Here is a 22546-nt window from a genome sequence, read left to right on the forward strand (position 1 = left end):
TTGCAATGATACTGGTACCATAATTATACGTTCTTTTCTCTTCTCGACCACTTTCTGTTTATGTTTTAATTACAATTATACGCGCATATGTGTATGTGTGGAAGAAATTAAATCTAACTTTTTTCTTTTTTTTTTTTTTTTTTTTTTTTAACTATTCTAAAAGGAGACTGTTTAACATCATACCCTTGGTTTATTATTATTGCATTAGGGTTTACAATGCTTTTCCAGGGCCACTTTTTAACACAATTCCCTGGGTTTACTATCTTAATATTTCAAGACTGTTGAAGATTACATTTTATGCTTATAGTATTTAGACTTTATCGGCAATAAATCTCAATTTTTAATCCTTAAACGCTGCTGCTGGGTGTCGTCTTTTTTTTTTTTTGGACGTGCTCTGTCTCTAGCTATATCAGAGGACTGGGATTTTGTGAAGTGGGGGTCCAGCCTCATGTGGGGAGGCAAAATGGTGGGGAAGAGAGCAAGCTATATCTAATCTATCCTTTTAATCCTTATAATTACCAATGTAACAATAGGCTGCATGGCAACAACTGCTGGGAAAATTGGAAATTAAGGTCAAATCAGTCTCACTTCCAGTTAAGACTACAAAATGACAACAAAAATTCAGAATCAATGTCTCCATGATGGGACAGTTAACTTTGTGAGCTGGAACGTTAAAGGACTGAATCACGAATTAAAAAGAGAAAGAAAGTATTCTCTCACCTAACAGGTGTAAACACTAAAATAGTATTTTTACAGGAGACCCATTTATTAAGCAAGGAACAGTTTCGGCTACAAAAAGACTGGACTCAGAAAATGTTCCATTCCACCTTTACAAAGAAAACTAGAGGGGTGTGAATTCTTATAAATAGAACAGTCTCATTTGTGGTATCAGATGTAGTATCTGATCCTGAAGGGAGATACGTGATAGTCATGGGCAATTTATTTAACTGTAAAGTGATTTTGATAAATGTTTATGCACCAAATGTGGATGATAGGGAATTCATGCAAAATGTGTTTACATCCATTCCCAATGTGAACACTCATAAAATTATAATGGCTGGGGGCTTCAATTGTGTTTTAAATCCAGACTTAGACAGATGTCATCTCCTCTGCGACAGGAGACCTAACACTGAAAAGACAATTACACAGTTTGTAACTGACCACAACTTATCAGACCCCTGGAGGTTTCTAAACCCAAACTCAAGAACATATTCCTTCTACTCACCAGCGCATCATTGCTACTCAAGAATTGATTATTTCTTTATAGATAGCAATTTTTTGAGTACGATTAAATCTAAACTACGACGCTATTGTTATTTCCGACCATGCCCTTCTGGTCTTGGAGCTAAAATCATTATGCCCCACATGCTCATCTCGCAGATGGCGTCTTCGCCCACTTTTATTAGCAGACGAGAACTGTACAGAATTTCTATCACAACAAATCAGTTTTTTCTAGAGACAAATACATCCTCAGAGGTCTCTGCAGGAATACTCTGGGAAACCCCGTAGGCCTTCTTAAGAGGACAGATTATTTCATCTCTTTCCTACAGAAATAAATTAGAAACCAATAAGGTATCAGAGTTAACCAGCGAAATTGCTAGAATAGTTCAAGAACATGCCAGATGTCCAAGTGAGGCTCTTCATAGGAAAATGCAGGCTCTGCATTCAGAGCTCAACCTCTTAATAACTAAAAAAACTGAACAACTAATTTTTAAATCAAGACATCATTACAATGAGCATGGAGAGAAAGCTAATAAGCTATTAGCTCAACAAATCCACAAGCAAGAAGTTCACAATGCAATCCCAGCAATCACCAACACAAAACGGACACAAAAACCATTGACCATAAAAATTTAATGCACACATTTAGAGATTATTATAAATCCTTATACAGGCAGTCCCCGGGTTACATACGAGACAGGGACTGTAGGTTTGTACTTAAGTTGAATTTGTATGTAAGTCGGAACAGGTACATTATTTTAACAAACGCTATTGTTGACCGACTGGAGTTTCACATCTTTCTTACCTTTTTATTATTTCAAATGTATTTTCAATGGTGATGGTTTTTCTCTTCTTTACTACTAGGGGGCTCCGCCCCCTGCTCGCTTCGCTCGCCAACCCCTGGCGTTGGGACATGAGAAAGAGTCAGATGTATGAATTAGATATAGAATAGTGTGCAGCTTTGGATGATGCCCATAGAAATAACAAATAGAGTGTTTGTCATATATTAATGTTTTATTGGAATATTTCTTTGTATACAACATTAGCAGTAAAGATGGTGTCTTGTCCTTGAATGAGTCTTCCTTGGCATGGATTATTTATAATTTTAACTTTAACGTCAGATGAACGGCGAACACGTGAGAAGGCAACATAAAGTTGTCCATGTCCAAAAACGGGTTCAGAGAGGTAGATGCCAACCTTGTCCATGGTTTGTCCTTGTGATTTGTTGATGGTCATGGCAAATGCAGGTTTAATGGGGAACTGTCGGCGTTTCAATGTAAAAGGTAATTCTAGCTCAGAACTTGTAAGGTCAATTCTAGGAATGAGAACAGTATTGTTAGCATGTGATCCTGTAAGAACTGTCGCTTGAATAACATTGCGTGTCATGGTGTTGACGACTAACCGTGTGCCATTGCATAAACCCTGTTTTGTGTTAAGGTTTCTTAATAGCATGATTATTGTTCCGTTTTTAAGGGCAAGGTCGTGTTGTGGTAATCCGGCAGGGTTAATAGTGTTCAAATATTCTAAGGGTAAATTTATATGTTCATTGTCGTCATCAGAGTCAACTTTGTCTGAGCTTAGAAAGATCTGTGTCTCTCCAGGAAGTAATGAAATGACTTGGTTTTTTTTGGACATAATATAGTGCGTTGTGTTAACAGGGGTATTTGGTCTAATGTGATTGCTGTTCCAAATATCTCTTTTACTAAGTCGTCTGAGATAAAGGATTGTGGAATGGAAATAATATCTGGGTGAAGTCCATCTGTATTTGTGAGTGTACCATTTCCCAGTTGTGGGGGGTGGTGAGGATTGTTGTTGCGCGAGCGTCTTCTTTCTTTTTGTGTTCCTGTGTCTTGTTTGAATCCCCCTCTTTGTGTGTGTCCCGTCCGTTGCTTGTAGGGTCTGTGGGGTGGTCTTCGCTCGCCAACCCCTGGTGTTGGGAATGACAAAGAGCGTGATGTATGAATGAGATATAGAATAGTGTGACGGTGTAGATGATGCAAATAGAAATCAAACAATAAAGTGTGTGGCACAGTGTAAAGGTTTATTTGAAAATTTCTTTGTACACGCCGTTTAAGTGTAAAAGGTAATTCCAGCTCAGAACTTGTAAGGTCATTTAAGATGGTTATTGTTGTGATCAGAGTCAAGTTTGTCAGAGCTTAGAAAGAGTTGTGTCTCTCCAGGAAGTAATGGAATGACTTGGGTATTTATGTTTTCCACATTAATATTTTTTGGACAAAATATAGTGCGTTGTGTTAAAAGGGGCATTTGGTCTAATGAGATTGCTGTTCCAAATGTCTCTGTAACTAAGTCGTCGCAGATAAAGGCTTGAGGAATTGTAATAATATGTGGCTGAAGTCCATCTGTATTGGTGAGTGTACCATCTCTCAGTTGTAATAAGCAATTGTTATGATCTGGTTCTGGACATCGTATCTTTTTTACTAACTGTATCTTTTGAAAGTAATGCCAATTGTCTGCGTATTTTAAGGTGCACTGAACAATAGCTGAGTGCATGGCATCTGGAAGAATAGCTAATCACTGTCTAAAATCTCCTCCTCATAAAAGTACCTTTCCTCCAAATCGAATATTATTATTCATAAACGTTTGTAGAAGTTTGTGAATGGTGTTGAGTAAGTGACTTCATGCCATTGAACATTCATCAATAAACAACATTTTTTCAAGACGGATGTCACGTGCAGTGCCACCGTTAATGTTCATAGTGGATACCGATTTGTAGGATCTAATGTAGTTGATAAAGATTTAACTTTCAGGTACATCGTCAGTTATAAGCTTCTGTAGATATTCAGTATATGAATGTAAAGAAGGCAGTCTAATTTGACCCTTTTGACAACAACGTGTAAATGTATAACTTGTATTGCCAGTTGTTTCTTCAGGGAAGTGAACTGAATGACAATGACTGCAAATGACATTCATTAATCCGAATGAATTTTCCTGGTGTATGTTTTCCTTGTGCCGTTTGAGAGGCGCGTTGTTGCATGTGTAGTATTTGGGACGTGTTGTTTTGGAGCTGTAATCGATTTGCCTGTGCTGTGTGAGAAGCCCGTTGTAGCCTTCGCTGCCATTAACGTATGTCTGAGACGGGAGGTGTTTCGTTTTGAATCCGTGCCTGTTGCGATGCAACACTTTGATTGATAGATTGCGTAATGTGGATCTAGGATGTAGATTTGTGCATATTTGCGTTGTTGATTTGTTTCAGGGTGCACTGTTCCAATGCGATGCAGTATTTGTGCACATATGCGAAAGCAGTATGGTCCATTGCCTTTTGGTGGCCTGATATTTACTCCGGTATATGCAAAAGCAAATGAACTATTGTAGGATCTAATGCAGTTCATAAAGTTTTTACTTTTAGGTACATCGTTAGTTAGAAGCTTTAGTTGAGCTTTGCGTTTTTGGAGTCGAGACATTTTTTCTTATGGATGTGAGGGGGGGATCGTTGTTGCGCGAGCGTTTTGTTTCTTTTTGTGTTCCTGTGTCTTGTTTGAATCCCCCTCTTTGTGTGTGTCCCGTCCCTTGCTTGTAGGGTCTGTAGGGTGGTTTTGTGTTCTTTTTTTTGGTCTTCCATGGGCTTGTTGAATCCCCCTCTTGGTGTGTGTCCCGTCCCGTGCCTGTAGGGTGGTGGGGGGGGGGGGGGGGGGGGGGGGGGGGTATGGTCGTGCCTTGCTATTGTGCGCTCGTCTGTTCTTTTTTTTTTGGTGTGTTTAGTTTCGTGTGCAATGTGTTTCGTGTTTTCCCCTCGTTTGAGTACTCTTTCCCCTCGTTTGAGTACTCTTTTATGTGCCTTTTCCTTATTTTGGTGCTTGTTGAGCCTCATTTTTGTGACTCCTTTCTGTATGTGCTCACTCCTGTTTTCTGTGCTCTTGTCGGACTCTTTTTGCGCCTGCGTCTCTCGCGGCCCCTCATCCGCCTCTCTCCCCCTCTTTGTGTGTCCCGTCCCTTGCTTGTAGGGTCTGTAGGGTGGTTTTGTGTTCTTTTTTTTGGTCTTCCATGGGCTTGTTGAATCCCCCTCTTGGTGTGTGTCCCGTCCCGTGCCTGTAGGGTGGCGGGGGTATGGTCGTGCCTTGCTATTGTGCGCTCGTCTGTTCTTTTTTTTTTGTTGTGTTTAGTTTCGTGTGCAATGTGTTTCGTGCTTTCCCCTCGTTTGAGTACTCTGTAATGTTTTTTTTCCTTATTTTGGTGCTTGTTGAGCCTCATTTTTGTGACTCCTTTCTGTATGTGCTCACTCCTGTTTTCTGTGCTCTCGTCGGACTCTTTTTGCGCCTGCGTCTCTCGCGGACCCTCATCCGCCTCTCTCGCCCTCTTTTGTCCGCCTTTCTCGGGTCCTCAGCCGACTCTCGCGGACTGTTTGTTGCGCCGGCGCAGTACGTCTTTTTGCAGCTACGGCCCATGGCCGGATGTGCCTGCGTCCATCATCCGGTTTAGCATTCTCGGTTAGTAATATGGATATCACCAACACTTGCAACAGATTTGTGTTTCAGAGACACTGTTGAAGAGTGAAGACAAAAGGTTAAGATGAGCTCTTCTGCACATCACTGTACAGCTATCACAGCAGGAAGGCACCAGTCGTCAACACGTCTGATGTATAGGGTGGTCCAGATCTAATTATGCAATTTTCATTACGCTATAACTTATTCAGTTTATTACATAGAAATCACCCGAAAAGTCCCGGACCATCGAGAAGTGTGCAAACTGATGACATGAAGAATCATCTTCGCGCTGAACTGGAATCGTCCCTGCATAAATTAAAGTCATCCAGACAATCTGGATCTGCATTAATTAGATCTGGACCACCCTGTACTGACAAGAGACAACTTCCTGCTATGTGCGTAACAGTACAAGCAGGCTTGCTATTGAGAATGAATGGAAGCAGCGAGGGGCGGTTCATCACCAGCCCACAGTCACCTACACTACAGTATGCTGCCTGCAGCGCACGCAACACCACCGCCCCCATTCAACACGTAGCCATCCGAGGCACACTGCAATGCTACACCCCGCTGCCCCGTTCAGCCACAACTGGATCACCACTTGCAGCATTACCATCCGCGTACCTAGAACGAACGGGGCAGCCATGTGTGGTGGGTAGGCAGTGAAACCGCTTGCCGCCGGGAGCCACCAGAGGGACACTACACTGCGCGAGCAGCGAAATCGCCCCCCTCCAGCCACCGCTTGAGGCATCCACAGGCCGCAGATGACGGAGCGGCAGTTACGGAGGCGCATGCGTCGCAGCTGCGGCCCTGGTTGTATGTCATAGGGCGAATATCCGTAACCTGGGGACTACCTGTATTCTACTGAGTTTAAAGACGACATCACAAAATCGAACGTATTTCTGGATACATTACAGATACCACAAATAGATACTCTTAGTGCAAAGTAATTGGATAAACCTTTGGCACTATCAGAATTACTAGATGCTATAAAGTCACTTAAGAGTGGGAAAGCAGCAGGTCTTCATGGATACCCAGTCGAATTTTATAAGAAATTCTCCACTCAGCTAGCTCCCCTTTTATTAGCAACATTCACAGAAACTAGAGACAATCAAATTCTACCTCAATCTTTTTGCCAAGCATTAATCACTGTCTTTCCTAAACAAAATAAGGACTTATTACAATGTGCATCATACAGACCAATTTCACTTCTGAATAATGATGTTATGATACTCTCTAAATTCATAGCTAGAAGGATGGAGAAAGTGCTGCCTTCGGTAATATCACAAGATCAAACTGGATTTATTAAAGGCCGACACTTAGCTTCTAATCTTCGGCTCCTGTTTAATGTAATATATTCACCCGCAAAGTCAAACACCCAAGAGATATTATTACCGTTGGATGCAGAAAAAGCATTTGATATGATTGAATGGAACTACCTCTTCACTAAATTAGAGAAATTTGGGTTTGGCCCCAACATTTGTGCATGGATCAAACTACTGCATACCAATCCAGAAGCTTCAGTTTGTATTAACAACATTAATTCAGACTACTTTAAACTAGAACGTGATACCAGACAAGGATGCCCCTTGTCACCACTACTTTTTGCAATCGCCATTGAGCCACTGGCAGTTCACTGTCGAAATGCTTATCATTGAGCCACTGGCAGTTCACTGTCGAAATGCTTATCAGATAAAGGGGATTATCAGAGAAGGACTTGAACAGAAAATTTCTCTATATGCAGATGATATGGTACTGTATATATCAGACCCACAAAATACTGTGCCTCCAGTCCTAACAGCACTTACAGAATTTTCAAAGATTTCTGGTCTCAGAATTAATTTGAATAAAAGTATTCTCTTCCCAGTGAATTCTCAAGCATACAATATTAGATTGGACACCTTCCCTTTTATCATTGCAGACCAGTTTAAATACCTAGGGGTAAACATCACAAGTAAACATAAAGCTCTTTATCAACAAAATTTCACCGTCTAAATGGAAAATATTTAGCAAGACTTGCATAGATAGTCAACCCTTCATCTCACTCTAGCTGGAAAAATTAACGTTGTTAAGATGAATATCCTTCCTAAGCTTCTTTTTATATTTCAAAACATTCCAATAAACATCAAAAAATCATTTTATAAGTAATTAGATTCAACCATGACGTCATTTATTTGGAATTTAAAACATCCACTTATCCAAAGAGCGACCCTACAAAGACCTAAGGCAGAAGGTGGCATGGCTCTACCTAACTTTCAGTTTTATTACTGGGCAGCAAACATACAAGCTATAAAAATCTGGACATGGACACAAATAGATGAACATACACAGGCTTGGTCCACAACAGAAATAAAATCCTGGAGTACTACTTTATATTCCCCACTTTGTGCCCCTAAAAATACAAGTGATCGCCAATATACTAACAACCCAATTGTGCTTCACTCACTCAGAATATGGAACCAATGTAGGAAGGATGTTAAGATAGAGAATCTTTTATCTGTGGCACCTCTGCAAGAAAACCACCTTTTTCAACCCTCGCAAACATATGCAGATTAATATCTGGAAAATATTTGGGATTAAATCACTTAGAGATGTGTACATAGACGTCTTTGCATCCTACGAACAATTACATTCCAAATGTAACTTTCCAGTAGCACATTTCTTTCCCTATCTTCAAATTAGAAACTTTGCTAAACAGAACCTGCCCGATTTTCCTCATCTCCCATTTTCCTCTTTGCTGGAAAAATTATTGCTCAGTTTCAAGGACTCAGACAGCATTTCTGCAATATATAAAACCATTTTACAGTCCCTCCCTTACAAAGATCCAAGAGGACAGTGGGAAAAGGATATCTCAATCAACATATCAGAAAAGGAGTGTAAGGTAGCAATGCAGAGAATTCACTCAAGCTCCATATGCACAAAGCATAGAATTATTCAACTCAAAATTATATATCGAGTGCATCTCTCTTGTTTAAAATTGTCCAAAATGTTTCCAGGGCAAGATCCATCCTGCAAACACTGCAATCAAGTTCAGGCCTCACTGGGCCACATGTTTTGGGCCTGCGCCAAATTAACATCATTCTGGACCAAAATCATTAAATGCTTTTCAGAAAGAATTCGTGTCTCCCTCCTAACCCATTAACAGCTGTGTTTGGTGTACTTCCAGGTGAGCTTAAAGTGGAGAAGGACAAAAAAAACCTGTAACTGCCTTTACTACATTATTGGCATGTAGACTTATCTTGCTCAACTGGAAGAATCCTAACTCTCCTCTTTTAAGTCAGTTTGTAACTGATATTTTATACTATTTGAAACTGGAAAAAATCAAATTCTCACTTAGAGGATCTGTACAGAACGTTTTCAAAACCTGGCAGGATCTAATCAATAACATTTTAGATTAAGCTCTTAAAGCACTAAGTAAGCAGATTCTCTTCCCATTTCTTTTTCTTCTCCATTTATTGTTATCTGCTTATTAAACTCTTCAATTTACTTATTTTTACTAGCTTTGAGTTTTACTCTGTTGGCCATGATCTTTTTCTCAGGGGTGGGGGTTGATATATTTACAAACCTATTTTTGTAAAAATTGATCTATTTGTATGGAATGATTACAATAAAATCAATAAAATTAAAAAAAAAAAAGAAAGAAAAAGAAAAAAGTGTATTGAGACGCCACCTGCGAGATGAGTATGTGGGGCATAATGATTTGGACTCCATGATCAAAGGGACGTGGTCGGAGATCACAATAGCATTGAACATGCAAGATTTAATTGTGAGCAAGAAATGGTTATCTATAAAGAAATAATCAAATCTTGAGTAACAGTGATGTACTGGTGAGAAGGAATATGCTCTTGAATTGGGGTTTAGAGAACTCCAGGGGTCTGATAAGTTATGATCAATTACAAACTGTGCAATCGTTTTTGCAATATTAGATGTCATCGCCACTGTGGCAAGAGACCTATCCAGGTCTGGATTTAAAACACAATTAAAGTCATCAGCCATTATAATTTTATGAGTGTTCACATTAGGTATGGATGCAAATACATTTTGGAAGAAGTCCCTATCATGCACACTGGATACACAGATATTTATCAAAATCACTTTTACAGTTAAATAAATTACCCTTGACAGTCGCATATCACCCTTCAGAATCAGATACTACATCTTCTTCTTCTTCTTTCGGCTGCTCCCGTTAGGGGTTGCCACAGCGGATCATCTTCTTCCATATCTTTGTCCCCTGCATCTTGTTCTGTTACAACCATCACCTGCATGTCTTCTCTCACCACTTCCACAAACCTTCTCTTAGGCCTTCCTCTTTTTCTCTTGCCTGGCAGCTCTATCCTTAGCATCCTTCTCCCAATATACCCTGCATCTCTCCTCTGCACATGTCCAAACCAAAGCAATCTCGCCTCTCTGACTTTGTCTCCCAACTGTCTAACTTGAGCTGACCCTCTAATGTACTCATTTCTAATCCTATCCATTCTCGTCACACCCAGTGCAAATCTTAGCATCTTTAACTCTGGTACCTCCAGCTCTGTCTCCTGCTTTCTGGTCAGTGCCACCGTCTCCAACCCATATAACATAGCTGGTCTCAATACCATCGTGTAGATCTTCTAGGGGTGGGCGGTATGACCAAAATTCTATATCACGGTATTTTTCTAAATTATCCCGGTTTCACGGTATTCGACGGTATTTTTTTTCCCCATGCACGAGTGGATGTTAACCACATTTTCCACTGCAATTACTGGCTAAGAATAACCTATTCCACTGTCAAGAGTATTGTACATTGTACAAAAAAAACATTTTAATGTGCACACAAGTATTAATACAGTTTTGCATTGCCCCATAAAGTGATAGTTTTCAAGGGGGTGGCACTAATGGAGAAGGTATCACATTGCATGACAGATGCAGTCAAAATATAGAACCTTTTTATTGAACAAATTTTGCAAAAACAAACTAATTTTGACAACATATTTTCAACCATACAAAGAAGCATTTAGACTTAGTAAAATATCCAGAAGTGCTTGTCAAAAATTGTATTGCACCGAATATGTCTTAGAAAAGGAATAGTAAATATTTTTTGTAAACCAACTACACTTTCTGTTAATGTTAACAATCTCTGTCCACTGACACGTTAAAGTGACTTTTTAAACAACTTTATCATCATTAAACTGCATAATATTTAAATTAATAAATAATAACAATAAAATAAATAATAGTATTATTACTGATAGTTGCACTATTACTTCAAGACTTCAAGCCCAGGTGCATTACACAGTATTCACCAAATTAAAATAAAATACAACAAGTGCAACTTGGGTGATGACATCTTTACCAGCTGAACCATCATTTAGGCAAACTGCATTAATATGGACCTTGCTTCAAGCTAAGCTATACTGGGAAGAAAAAAACAAAACTATATGTCAAGAACAAAGTCGACATTTCCACTTTATTCTCGCTGTTTATCTTGAGATTAAAGTCGACATTTCCAATTTATTCTCATAGTTTACTTCATAATTAAAGTAGAATGTCGTAAACTAAACTTCTTCCTAAAATCAATGTTTAATCAATTGCTTAATTTACCCCGTCATAAATTAATGCAGCACATTAAATGCTTTGTTTTACGTTCCCCGACCCAGTGGTTAATCACTACGCTTCTTAAACTGACTTCCTCCGCACTAAGAGAAGACAGCGATCACCATACAGAATCCATTCACTTCATGATATTCCTGCTTTCTGAAAATTTAGAATGCTAAGATAAATACTTGATATCATTTTCATGATGAAATGCATTAACACTAGAATTACCAGAGTCTACGAAAAAACTCGTAGATCCGGCCCACCTTAAAACTGTTCTCACCTCTCTTTTGTCTTCTAAATGTGCAGATTAAGAGGAGCAGCGAGCAGCCGGCTATTCCATCCCCCACCGTCGCAGAACGTTCACTAAGTTTTCCCAGCTCATGGCTTGACTGAACTGCTGGAGTTTTAGAATAGAAATAATAGATCGCTATTTGGAATACATGCATTTCATGCGTGCTCCGTTTCTACAGTAATCTGTGTAAACACATTGCTAAAACAGAAACTTTTTCATATTTTAGTAATAAATGTTATAAAATGTAGAATGTGTAAAGCCCGAGTTCCTAAGATCAAATAAACACTTCCACAAAAGCTTCACACACCATATAACAGTTTCCGTGGCGTAGCGCGCTAAGATTTGCTTCTCAGACCGAGTAGCTTTTCTCTGCCTCACAAACATGAGTTCAATTCCCCGCTGGGGATGAAGTGTTACTTCTTTTTTTTGTTTTTAACCTCAAACGGACATAAAATTTGTAAATTGGTATGCACTGTCAGTTAATGAGATAGTTATATTTTCATGTGGGATGCTCCTTTTAAAATATTTTTTTAATAATTGAGACTGCAATTAACATGAACAACTGTCCTTATAACTTATTTTTTTCAAGATCCATAACACACAGACAGACAGAGCACTGCGTAATACAGAGACAGACAGGCAGAGATATACAAACAAACAGGGAAGGCACATGTACTGAAAGAAAAAGCACTGAATAAGCTCACCCGCTCTAACATCACCCCTCCCCCCGATCTGACTCTCTAAGTAACAGCGCAAGTACAGACACAAATCAAATGCATGTGTGTACTGTATAATATTAACAAAAAGAGCAGCTTACTACTGAAAACGGCAAATATAGGAGTGAGTGGGGATCGAACCAGTACTCTTGATTACACTTGGTTTGCGTCTGTACTTGCGGTGTTACTTAGAGAGCCAGATCAGGGGAGGGGTGATGTTAGAACGGGTGAGCTTATTCAGTGCTTTTTCTTTCAGTACATGTGCCTTCCCTGTTTGTTTGTATATCTCTGCCTGTCTGTCTCTGTATTACGCAGTGCTCTGTCTGTCTGTGTGTTGTGGATCTTGAAAAAAATAAGTTATAAGGACGGTTTGCTAACTTGGAGCACCACTGCCTTACTGTGCCACAGAGATGCGAGTTCAATTCCCAGCTTTGAAGAAAGTGTTTTTTTTTTCCTCAAACGGACATTGAATTTATAAATTGGTATGCACTGTAAATCGTTAACTTTAAAATGTCAATCGCGGTTATTTCTGTTGATTAATTCATGCTTTTTTACTTAGAGTCAGAACAGGAGCTTTTTCAGCTTATTCAGCTTCTGATCTGACTCAAACAGCGCCAGTATAACTTCACACCCAACCTGACGCTGTTCGTTTTCAAATAATATTGCATTACTTCGACGATGTTTTCTGATTGGTACTATTCGCGTCATAAAATGATTTCTTCAAAACGTCACATATATTTGTCGCTTTCTTTTTTTAAAATGTGCGTTGTAGCACTCAGCAACTGGCCACCTGCATGTTCTTGCGCACACTAAACAAGACAGCGCTATATGCAATCATCAGATTCAAATGTTAAGTTATATAGCACAGAACGGAAATCAGCAGTTCTTAGCATTCCACCACGCAAGCTGTCATATCAACCGCCTACTGTAACTTGCTTTCTTTTTTCTTCGGTTATAGTCTTGAATAAAAGTGCACTTGTTTTGTTATACTTTTACATCAACATATGTTCCTGTGTTTGAGCTACATGGGCATGCTCAAAAAATACACGTATAATGCCACGAAAAGTGCATGCAGACACTTCAGTTCGCAAGCATTGGTACGACAATGCAGTCACAAGTACACTGCAGAGCTTTAGCGCATCTTTATGTGAAAACAGTAGTATCAGATGGGGAGTGTCTGATGATTGCATATAGCGCTGAAGTTACTGCTCTTTACTATGCTTTCCTCTGCATGTCCTGGAGTACAAAAGAAACAGCATACAGCAACACGTGGGGACTGGCAATACTGGGGGAAAAAACACGCGGTCGTATGTATCGTGATACACTGCAGAACTATAGCGCGTCTTTATGTAAAAACCGCAGTGTCAGGTGGGGGGTGGTAGGGATGGATCCTGAACGCGACTGAGACAATGAAAAGTGAATTTAAAAAAAATAAAGCTAACCTTTACAAATATCATAAATTACACCAGCTGTTACAGACTGAAATCAAATGTATCTTTTTATTCAAAAATAGTGAAAATAAGAACACTTCTCAAATGGGAGTTGTGCAGGATCGAACTCATGACCTTCTGATTCCCAGTCAGCGACTGATACTGTTACGCCACGGAAGCAGTGGTAGTTAATTCATATCAATGTCTCACACTAAGGCGGGTTTTTTTGGCGGTGGCTTTTTTTTGTACCTTTTGTGAAAGTGTTTCTTTGATATTTGGACTTCAGGCTTCATACATTATATAGTTTATGCCTACATTTTGTCAATTGCTACTAGAATATATAACACGTTTCTGTTTTAACAATGTGGTTACACAGATTACTGTAAAAATGCAACACATGAAATGCGTGTGTTTCAAATAACAATCTATTATTTCTACTCTAAAACTCCACTTCACTCTCAGATAATCAATCAAGGCAAGAGCTGGGAAAAGCCTGTTTACGTTCTAAGTCGTTGGGGGGATGGAATAGCCGGCTGCTGGCAGCTTGTCTTTTTCAGTACATTTAGATGACAAAAGACGCTGGCGGAGAGGTGAGAAAGGTTTTAAGAAGCGATTTAAGGTGGGCCGGATATACGAGTTTTTTCGTAGGCTCTGGTAATTCTAGTGTTAAAGCAGGTATTACACATGCACGGTAGTGCTGCTCCCTCGCAGTAAGGGGTCCCCAGGTGTATGTTCAGTGTAGAGAACTTTATGGCAGGTGTGACGAGGCTCCAAAAAACTGAATGTATGAATAGCTATCGCACAGGTTTAACTTAAATATTGTGTAAATGTTGGGTTTGTGATCTGCTGGTCGGAGACACGAACACAGAATTCAATGCATGTTCTTCTGAGCGGGCTATCTTTATTGCATGCATGCTGTCTCTATCTGACGTGGGCTACCAAAACCCCAGTTCCCATCCTTCCTTTTTCTTTCACCACATAACCAAACGATAAACGTCTTTGTGAAATTAAAACTAGTTATAAACTTAGCCCACGGAGTGTTCAGAACTTTAAAAATATCTTTGTTAAACATGTTTAATTATGCCATCCATTCAGAGTTGCGACCATCTCTGAACGAATCACTTAACACAAAGCATTTAATGTGCTATATAACTTATGACGGGGTTTGAGAAAATCTAGTAAATTAAATATTCATTGTATGATGAAGTTTATTCTCGTAATTTGTCATTAAAATAGAACATCGTAAACTAAAGTCAACATGTCGGCTTTATTCTCGTCATAAGCGTCAAGATTAAAGTGGAAATGTCGAGAATGAAGTCAAAATGTCGTCACACTATTACACAGTACCCAGGTACATTACACTGTATTAAAAACAAATAAAACAAGTACAACTTGGCTTGCAGTATTATCCAGTAGTATAGAAACAGTATTAAAAACATTTGACCTTTTAAAACTAAAGCATCTCCAGGCGACGGACGTGACTGCCTTTTTTCAGCTCTCTGTCCATTTTCACCGCGCGGCATACCTATGCTACCGCCCACTATTTGGTGGTGTAGCAGTGAAAAAGAGCCCTAGTGCAACAAATCTGTGTTTAGCGGTGTAGCAGTGAAAATTGAAGACAAATCAAACCCAACCCCTGAGAAGGAGAGCTTAGCCAAAGGAGAATTGCTTAGGGCTTTTTAGTCTTCCTTTTTCAACTTCCACCATTTGATCCTTGGCTCTGCCCTCACTTTCTTCCTCTTCTTGATCTCCAACGTCATCCTACAGATCACCATCATATGCTGCTTAACTACATTTTCCCCTGCCACCACTTTGCAGTCTTCAGTCTCCTTCAGATCCACTCTTCTGCATAGGATGTAATCTACCTGTGTGCATCTTCCTCCACTCTTGTACGTAACCCTATGTTCCTTCCTCTTCTTAAAATACGTATTCATCACAGCCATGTCCATCCTTTTGGCAAAATCCACTATCCTCTGACCTTCTTCATTCCTCTCCTTGACACCATACCTACCCATCACCTCCTCTATTCCCTTCACCAACATGCCCACTGAAATCCGCTCCAATCACCACTTTCTGTCCCTTGAGTACACTGTTCATCACTTCATCCAACTGACTCCAAAAATCTTTCTCACCCATTGCACACCCAACTTGCGGTGCATATACACTAACAACATTCATCGTCACACCTCCAATTTCCAGCTTCATAATCATTACTCTGCCTGACACACTCTTCACCTCCAAAACACTCTTGACATACTGTTCCTTCAGAATGACTCCTACCTCATTTCTCCTCCCATACACACCATGATAGAACAATTTGAATCCACCTCCAATCGACTAGGCCTTACTCCCCTTCCATTTAGTCTCTTGCACGCACAATATATCAATCTTCCTTCTCTCCATCAAATCTGCTGTCTCCCCTTACCAGTCATACTGCCAGCATTCAAAGTTCCTAACATCAGTTTCACTCTTTACTTTCCTCCTCTCCTCCTGCCTCCGGACACATGTCCTCCTTCAGCCAACAGTAGCCAAATTTCCGCCAGCACCCTGTTGGCTAACAGTACTGGTGGCGGTCGTTGTTAACCCGGGGCTCGACTGAGCTGGTATGGAAGTTTGTATTGTTGTCCGCATATTGATTTGGCAAAATTTTACACCGGATGCCCTTCCTGACATAACCCTCCCCATTTATCTGGGCTTGGGACCAGAACGAAGAAACACACTGGTTTGTGCATCCCCAGTGGCTGGGTTAGATACTACATCTGATACTACAAATGAAATTGTTCTATGTATAAGAATTCCCACACCTTTAGTTTTCTTTGTATAGCTGGAGTGGAATATTTGACCAGTCCAATTTCTGTGCAACAGAAACTGATCCTTGTTTAATAGGTGGTTCTCTTTTTAAAATACTATTTTAGTGTTTAGACCTGTTAGGTGAGAGAATACTTTCTCTTTAATTCTTCATTGAGACTAACTTTCCAGCTCACAAAGTTAACTGATTGGTCATGAAGGCATTGTTTCTGAACTTTTATGTAATAATGCAAATTAAGACTACAAAATGACAACAAGATAGCTTTGACCTTAATTTCCAATTTTTCCTGGAGTTATTGCCATGAAGCCTATTGTTACGTTGGCACTTACAATTGTAAGGATTAAAAGGATAGATTAGAACCAGCTTGCTCTCTTTCACTGCCCCCCAGCCCTACATGAGGCTACACCACACTTCACAAAGTCCCAGCCCTCTGACATACCTAGAGACAGAGCACATTCAAAACAAAACAAGCCCCCCAGCAGCAGTGTATAGGGATTAAAATAGAGATATACAGATGCTGGTCATAAAATTAGAATATCATGACAAAGTTGATTTATTTCAGTAATTCCATTCAAAAAGTGAATCTTGTATATTAGATTCATTCATTACACACAGACTGATGTATTTCAAATGTTTATTTCTTTTAATGTTGATGATTATAACTGACAACTATTGAAAGTCCCAAATTCAGTATCTCGGAAAATTTGAATATCAATTAAGACCAATGCAAAAAAAGGATTTTTAGAATTGTTGGCCAACTGAAAGGTATGAACATGAAAAGTATGAGCATGTACAGCACTCAATATTTAGTTGGGGCTCCTTTGGCCTGGATTACTGCAGCAATGCAGCGTGGCATGGAGTCGATCAGTCTGTGGCACTGCTCAGGTGTTATGAGAGCCCATGTTGCTCTGATAGTGGCCTTCAGCTCTTCTGAATTGTTGGGTCTGGCGTATTTCATCTTCCTCTTCACAATACCCCATAGATTTTCTATGGGGTTAAGGTCAGGCGAGTTTGCTGGCCAATCAAGAACAGGGATACCATGGTCCTTAAACCAGGTACTGGTAGTTTTGGCACTGTGTACAGGTGCCACGTCCTGTTGGAAAATGAAATCTGCATCTCCATAAAGTTCGTCAGCAGCAGGAAGCATGACGTGCTCTAAAACTTCCTGGTAGAAGGCTGCGTTGACCTTGGACCTCAGAAAACACAATGGACCAACACCAGCAGATGATATGGCACCCAAACCATCACTGACTGTGGAAACTTTACACTGGACCTCACGCAACATGGATTCTATGCCTCTCCTCTCTTCCTCCAGACTCTGGGACCTTGATTTCCAAAGGAAATGCAAAATTTACTTTCATAAGAGAACATAACTTTGGACCACTCAGCAGGCGAGACGCTTCTGACGCTGTCTCTTGTTCAAGAGTGGCTTGACACAAGGAATGCGACAGCTGAAACCCATGTCTTGCATACGTCTGTGCGTGGTGGTTCTTGAAGCACTGACTCCAGCTGCAGTCCACTCTTTGTGAATGGGTTTTGTTTCACAATCCTCTCCAGGGTGCGGTTATCCCTATTGCTTGTACACCTTTTTCTACCACATCTTGTCCTTCCCTTCGCCTCTCTATTAATGTGCTTGGACACAGAGCTCTGTGAACAGCCAGCCTCTTTAGCAATGACCTTTTGTGTCTTGCCCTCCTTGTGCAAGGTGTCAATGGTCATCTTTTGGACAACTGTCAAGTCAGCAGTCTTCCCCATGATTGTGTAGCCTACAGAACTAGACAGAGACCATTTAAAGGCTTTTGCAGGTGTTTTGAGTTAATTAGCTGATTAGAGTGTGGCACCAGGTGTCTTCAATATTGAACCTTTTTACAATATTCTAATTTTCCGAGATACTGAATTTGGGACTTTCATTAGTTGTCAGTTATAATCATCAACATTAAAAGAAATAAACATTTGAAATACATCAGTCTAATATCAAATATACAAATTTCACTTTTTGAATGGAATTACAGAAATAAATCAACTTTGTCATGATATTCTAATTTTATGACCAGCACCTGTGTGTGTGTGTGTATATATATATATATATATATATATATATATATATATATATATATATATATAAATAAATAAATGATATGGATGCATATCTAAACTTCAAACTGCATATAAACCAAACTAGTAAGACAGCACTTTTCAATTTAAGAAATATTGCACCTTAGTTAGACCTCTTAGGACATCTCAAGATGCTTACAAAATTAAATAATGCTTTTGCTTTCAGCTATCTAGATTACTTTATTGAACTCCTTACAGGATTACCTAGGAAAGATAAATTCAGTTAGTTGAAAAGTATGAATCTTAACCAGTAAAAGAAAATTTTACTAGTGTCCTTTAGAACTCATTTTAAAGTGCCTTTAATAATATAAACCTCTAAACATATCTTGGATTGTCTGTCCCCTTAACATCCCAGCCATTATCTTAGATCTCTCAAAAATGCTTCATTATTCCAAAAGCTCAGTACAGTATGCAACAAGTGGTAACGTGGCATTTTGCTGTTATACATCAAACATATGGAATGCTTTACCAGAGATATCCAATGCTAACACCATTTTGTAAAAAAACTCTTAATTTACTTTGACTTTTTCAAAATTCTTTTTTGTGCCAGTTTTAATAGATTACAGTATGGATTGCATATTATTATAGTAAAATGGAGTTTGCATGTTCTCCCAGTGTCTGCGTGGGTTTCCTCCAGGTGCTCTGGTTTCTGCCCACAGTCCAAAGACATGCAGGTTAGGTGAATTGGCGATCCTAAATTGTCCCTAGTGTGTGCTTGTGTGTGCGCCCTGTGGTGGGCTTGTGCCCTGCCCAGGGTTTGTTCCTGCCTTGTGCCCTTTGTTGGCTCGGTTTGGCTCCAGCAGACCCCCCATGACCCTGTGTTAGGATACAGCGGGTTGGATGATGGATGGATGGAAAAAAAAAGTAATCCATTCTGAATTTCACCATGGGATTAATAAAATTTATGTAATCTAATTTAATGATGATCATATCAACCTTAATAAAAGATTTGCTGAAATTAAACCACTTTTAGCTATTCTGGGGAGAAATTCCACCCTAGACACAAATGAAGGTCAACATAGTTGTGGTATGTGTGTTGTCTGCTGATTTCTCAAATTCTGCGAATATAGGACCAGCCTGACTGAATCACCTGACTTTCTCTGCCAAAACATGAACACAATGTACAGTAGTTGCATCTGACAGATGTACCCATTTCACAGATTCAATATCATCACTAGAAAGCCTTGGCAAAATAGCTATAAATGCACACTTTTAATACACCGGTTTTAGTGAAGCACTTGTTGCTCATTCTTGTTGAGTTAGTGAACAGCGGAGAATTTTCTGCTGTGATCATCCCTTATTTTTAAGACATCAACTTTCCTTTCCAGGCCACAGACTGAATGAAAAGATTAACTGAAAAAGTCATGCTTCTGAAGATTCACCTCACAATGTACTATTTTATGACAGTGACTTTGATATTACAGATCAGACATTGACAGAAAATTCCCAAATAATGGCATTATAAAGCCATTATCCATTGAAATGACAATACTCTGACTTTTTACCTTAAGACAATTTTTACAGACATTTTTTCTCATTTTGATAACAAACCTGAACTTTGAATGGTACCTTGTGGCTATTCAGTGGATTTATTTGAGTATATAATATGAATTACAATGATTGAGTTTGCTCATTTGGAGTGATACCACCACCAGACTGAATTTAGTACACCATTAGTGATTGATTTATAATCCTGTGTAGATATAAATTTAACATGTTTTAACTGACTTTGCATGCTGCAAATGACTGGGTGACTAGATGAGTGCCCAGAAGTGATCAGAGGAGTGTTTGTTTAAGTTTGAGTATGTTGGGGAAAGTGGTTTCTTTGTTACATTGGGGTCTGGCGCAAAGAGTGTTTACTCTGTGAGAAAATAGCCTCAAGTCAAATCTATTTGATGACACCTGCTGTATGTGTAATGATCTATAAATCAGTACTGCAGCACCTGGCCTGGCGTTATATGTATTAAAAATTAATGTGATAAATTACTGGTAATTGAAACATATTTTAAAAACTATGCAAAACATATGCACATGTTCAGGATATTCACACTATGTTTTTATATAATATGGTAAGGACATTTTACCAATTATTAGATGACTGTAATTATTGTTTAAGTAGTGAAAAATGAAAACCTCAAGGCAATAAATGTTACTGTGACTAATCACCAAATAATCAGTAACTTTTCTATACAGATATTTAGCATAATCCAATAGCACTACACCAATAGCGAATTGCTACTGTTTGTATCACAGGTTTCATGTCAATGATGGCAGAGTGACATTAATGCAACATTTGGTGCCTTTTTTAAATATTCAATGAGTGAATGTAATGTGGATAATGGTCCTTTGCTTTTTGTCCACATTAATGTTTTGAACGCAAATTATCACTCTGACACTTCCATTTTACACGCAGTAGTTTTTATTAGGTTTTATAATCCTACAGTTCATGAATTTATAAATGTTGCTCTGTTAATGGAACTGTGCTACCTTATAAAAATCCAGTAAATAAGGGGGAAGTATGCATTTCATTTTTAGTTTATGCTAAAAGAAACCACACCTTAAGAAAAAAATTCTTGTTCTGATAAATATCTAGAGAGAGAGAGAGAGAGAGAGAGAGAGAACATACAGCTGACCAACAGTGAACTAACTGACAAGGTGAAACATTATTTTGACTTATGTATAACATTTTTCAGTACAAAGTATAAAAAGTGGTTAATGACAAAGTAAATAAAACAATTACCTGAACCAGACAGACTTTAAGTCAGCCCCACAGATAGTGTAGGGGACCTGCAGATTAACACAAAAAAGGACCAATGGCACTAGTATGTAATCAATAGCTGATTTGTGCGCCGACACAAAGATGATAGGAACTTTATGCTGTGAAAAGCAAGAATTAAATATGATTACAATTGTAACTCCATTAAAAAGCAGAAAATCAGTTTAAAAAAAGCAATAATATGCAAAATACTAGAGCAGTATTAACAAATTAACATCTAAGACAACAGAAATGTCTTTAGCACTGTTTTTATTTTATTTTTTTCTACAAATACTGACAAGCTGCTGTTATAAAGAGCATTGCATAAATTTCTATAAAGAAAACTTAATTAGCTGAAAGTGAAGAGGTCAAATGTAAAATACACATTAAAACACGTCACTCTTTACAAACACTTCCAATCTGCATATGATTAATCATTTCCAAAATATACTTCTGCCAGTTGCATTCTACACCCGAATAAAATACTAAAAAGAAAATCTGTCAACAAAGAAGAGGTTATTCACTTGTCAGCAGCTACATTTAATGAGTTTATAATACGTTTTTCAAGCAAATAAGCATACTCCAAAAAAAAAAAAAAAACCCACATGCAATATACTTTCAATTCTATTACTGGGTATTTAGATAAGTAATATATTAACTATGTCCTATTACACACTTAATTCCTTCAATACAATCAAGACACAGAACAAACAAAGGACATTGTGACAGCCAGGGAAAAAATGCCAATATAAAATGCATTCATAACAGAAGTTCTGTTGCCAGGTGGAAATTATGCAGGTAATAATGCAATTTTGCCAACTCTATGCTCAGTGTGGTTCAAATTTGTACTATATCTGTCAGGAATTTTTATTTTTGTTTAAGGTTCACATTATTCACAATCAAATATGTGCCTTCACCAGCTCATACAAAATTAAGGACACAAAATTGCTGCAGTTTTATAATGCAAAAAATAAATAAATAAAAAAATAATTGTAATAAATCACTGTTCCATGTTACAAATACAGCCAAAATGCAATCACTGATATGCATAATAAATACACTATTGTATTTTTATTTTACTATATGTTTTAACGGGAAGAGAACTTTGAGCTAATAAAATGTAAGTGTGTCACACAAACAATAATCTAAACCATAAAGATAATGGTCTTTGCTTACAACATGAAGCGCATTTCAA

The 22546-nt window shown here is 38.6% G+C and overlaps 1 protein-coding gene across 1 annotated transcript in view; it reads right to left on the reverse strand.

The window, feature by feature from the left end:
* Window positions 1-22546, reverse strand: part of gpat2 (glycerol-3-phosphate acyltransferase 2, mitochondrial) — a 208386-nt gene that overhangs the window by 90020 nt on the left and 95820 nt on the right. Inside the window, exon 7 of the mRNA XM_028798187.2 lies at window positions 21337-21473. Within this exon, the coding sequence (XP_028654020.1) occupies window positions 21337-21473 (137 nt within the window). The remainder of the gene's footprint in view (window positions 1-21336; window positions 21474-22546) is intronic.

The sequence above is a fragment of the Erpetoichthys calabaricus genome, chromosome 1 (assembly GCF_900747795.2).
Source record: "Erpetoichthys calabaricus chromosome 1, fErpCal1.3, whole genome shotgun sequence".
NCBI classification, from domain to species: domain Eukaryota; kingdom Metazoa; phylum Chordata; class Cladistia; order Polypteriformes; family Polypteridae; genus Erpetoichthys; species Erpetoichthys calabaricus.